This window comes from Neopelma chrysocephalum, unplaced genomic scaffold (genome assembly GCF_003984885.1).
Source record: "Neopelma chrysocephalum unplaced genomic scaffold, ASM398488v2 Primary Assembly neopelma1_95283, whole genome shotgun sequence".
Lineage (NCBI taxonomy): Eukaryota > Metazoa > Chordata > Aves > Passeriformes > Pipridae > Neopelma > Neopelma chrysocephalum.
The window spans coordinates 2,876-4,498 of NW_020923964.1; the positions used below are offsets into that span (position 1 = coordinate 2,876).

Consider the following 1,623-nt stretch of genomic DNA (forward strand, 5'->3'; position numbering starts at 1 on the left):
TATCTAAATTTTAGCTGAATTTTATCTACATTTTATCTAAATGTTATCTCATTTTTATCTAAATGTCATCTAAATTTTAGCTGATTTTTAGCTGAATTTTCTCTAAATTTTATCTAAATTTTAGCTGAATTTTCTCTAAATTTTATCCCACAATTTTGAACTAAATCCCCAATCCCCCCGGGCTGAGCAGCCGGTGACTCACATGAGCTTCTGCAAACACTCGGTGGCCGACAGGAAACACTTGTCCTTGATCAGGGAGCGCCTCTGGAAAGGAGACACAGATCCTTTGGAACATCTCCACATGAATCCCCCCATTCCTAACGAGGCGCTGGATCCCTAAGGAAGCTCCAGCACCACCCCAGATTCCCGATCCCATCCCCAACAGCCGGAATTCCGGGATGTTCCTCACCTGGTTGGTCGTCAGGGTGAGATCCTTGAGAGGCCAGAGGTGCCTGGAGGGAGATCACAGAGACACTGAGAAGATCTGAACCCACCCAAAATCTATCTGCACTGCTCCAGGGATAATTACTATTAATTGGCTCATTAATTAATTAATTAATTAATCTGGGCAAAGGGTTGATTTTACTCAGAGATTCTCCTGAAAATAATTAGTGGAGAGTTTGGGAACCTTCAGATTCAACTCCTCCCACTGAGCACAGACTGAATCCAACAGAGACTCCGGGTCTCCCTGAGGTGCAGACGATGCTGTGGTGGGAAAGCTGCTGGAGTTTGGCCCCACATCCCATTCCAGAGGTGGATTTAGCAGCGGGAATGGATGAAGGAAACATCTGACTCCTCATTTTTGAGCCTGTGTGTCTCCACTCTCAGAGCAGAGACCGCTGTTGCCCTTTCTAAGACACATTTATAAGCTCTGGTTGGTCCCAAGTCAGAACAAAGCTTTTTTTTTGAGGTAATAAAGGGGTTTTCCAGCCAAAAATTAAAATTAGTCCAGCTATTTGCAGCTTTTCCCTGGTCAATGTTGCTCTTCCAGGACAGGCAGGCACTTCCTGGCAGGATTTCTACAAAACCTCAGTGCTACAGCCACTGATGGACCAGGAACGGGTTCCAGGGCCTTTCCAGGATCCCAGTCACGTATCCAGGGATGGAAAAACACCACTTACTTCTGCACACCCAGAAATTCCAGGAGCTTGATGTCAGGGAAGAGGCTGAGGTCCACGATGCCCTGGCAGTACAGGTCATCTTCCCTCTCATGGTACAGCATGTAGAGCATGAAGAGCTCGGGGTAGAAGCAGGGCAGGATCAGGGGCAGGACCACACTGGAGGCCTTCTGGTCACTGGGGCGGAGAAAAACAATCCTACAGTGACATTCCAACCTGAAACATTCCCAAAACCACCCGGCACACGAGGGAAGAGGCAGATTCCAAGACCTCGAGGTGTTTTCCTTGTTCTCCCCTCCTTCCTCCTCCCGAGTTCAGTGTCCCAGAGTGACCTACAGGACACTGATCCCAGCTGGAGATCCTGCTGCATCCCGTGCTGTGGGATAGGACAGATCTCCACAAGATTTCCTTAATCCCTGGGAGAAACCTGGAGCACCAGAGACCTGTCTCCAGCTTTTCTGAGCTCTTTCAGTAAAAACTCATCTCCAGCTTTTCTTTCTGAGCT

At 47.9% G+C, this 1,623-nt stretch overlaps 1 protein-coding gene across 2 annotated transcripts in view; it reads right to left on the reverse strand.

Annotated features, from left to right (window-relative positions):
• The window catches only part of LOC113980811 (ALS2 C-terminal-like protein), an 8,138-nt gene that overhangs the window by 2,869 nt on the left and 3,646 nt on the right, over positions 1 to 1,623 (reverse strand). For both annotated transcript variants that reach the window (XM_027708027.1, XM_027708026.1), the window contains exons 5-7: positions 1,122 to 1,295; positions 410 to 452; positions 203 to 264 (exon numbers count right to left, since the gene is read on the reverse strand). In XM_027708027.1, coding sequence (XP_027563828.1) covers positions 203 to 264; positions 410 to 452; positions 1,122 to 1,295 — 279 coding nt within the window. The remainder of the gene's footprint in view (positions 1 to 202; positions 265 to 409; positions 453 to 1,121; positions 1,296 to 1,623) is intronic.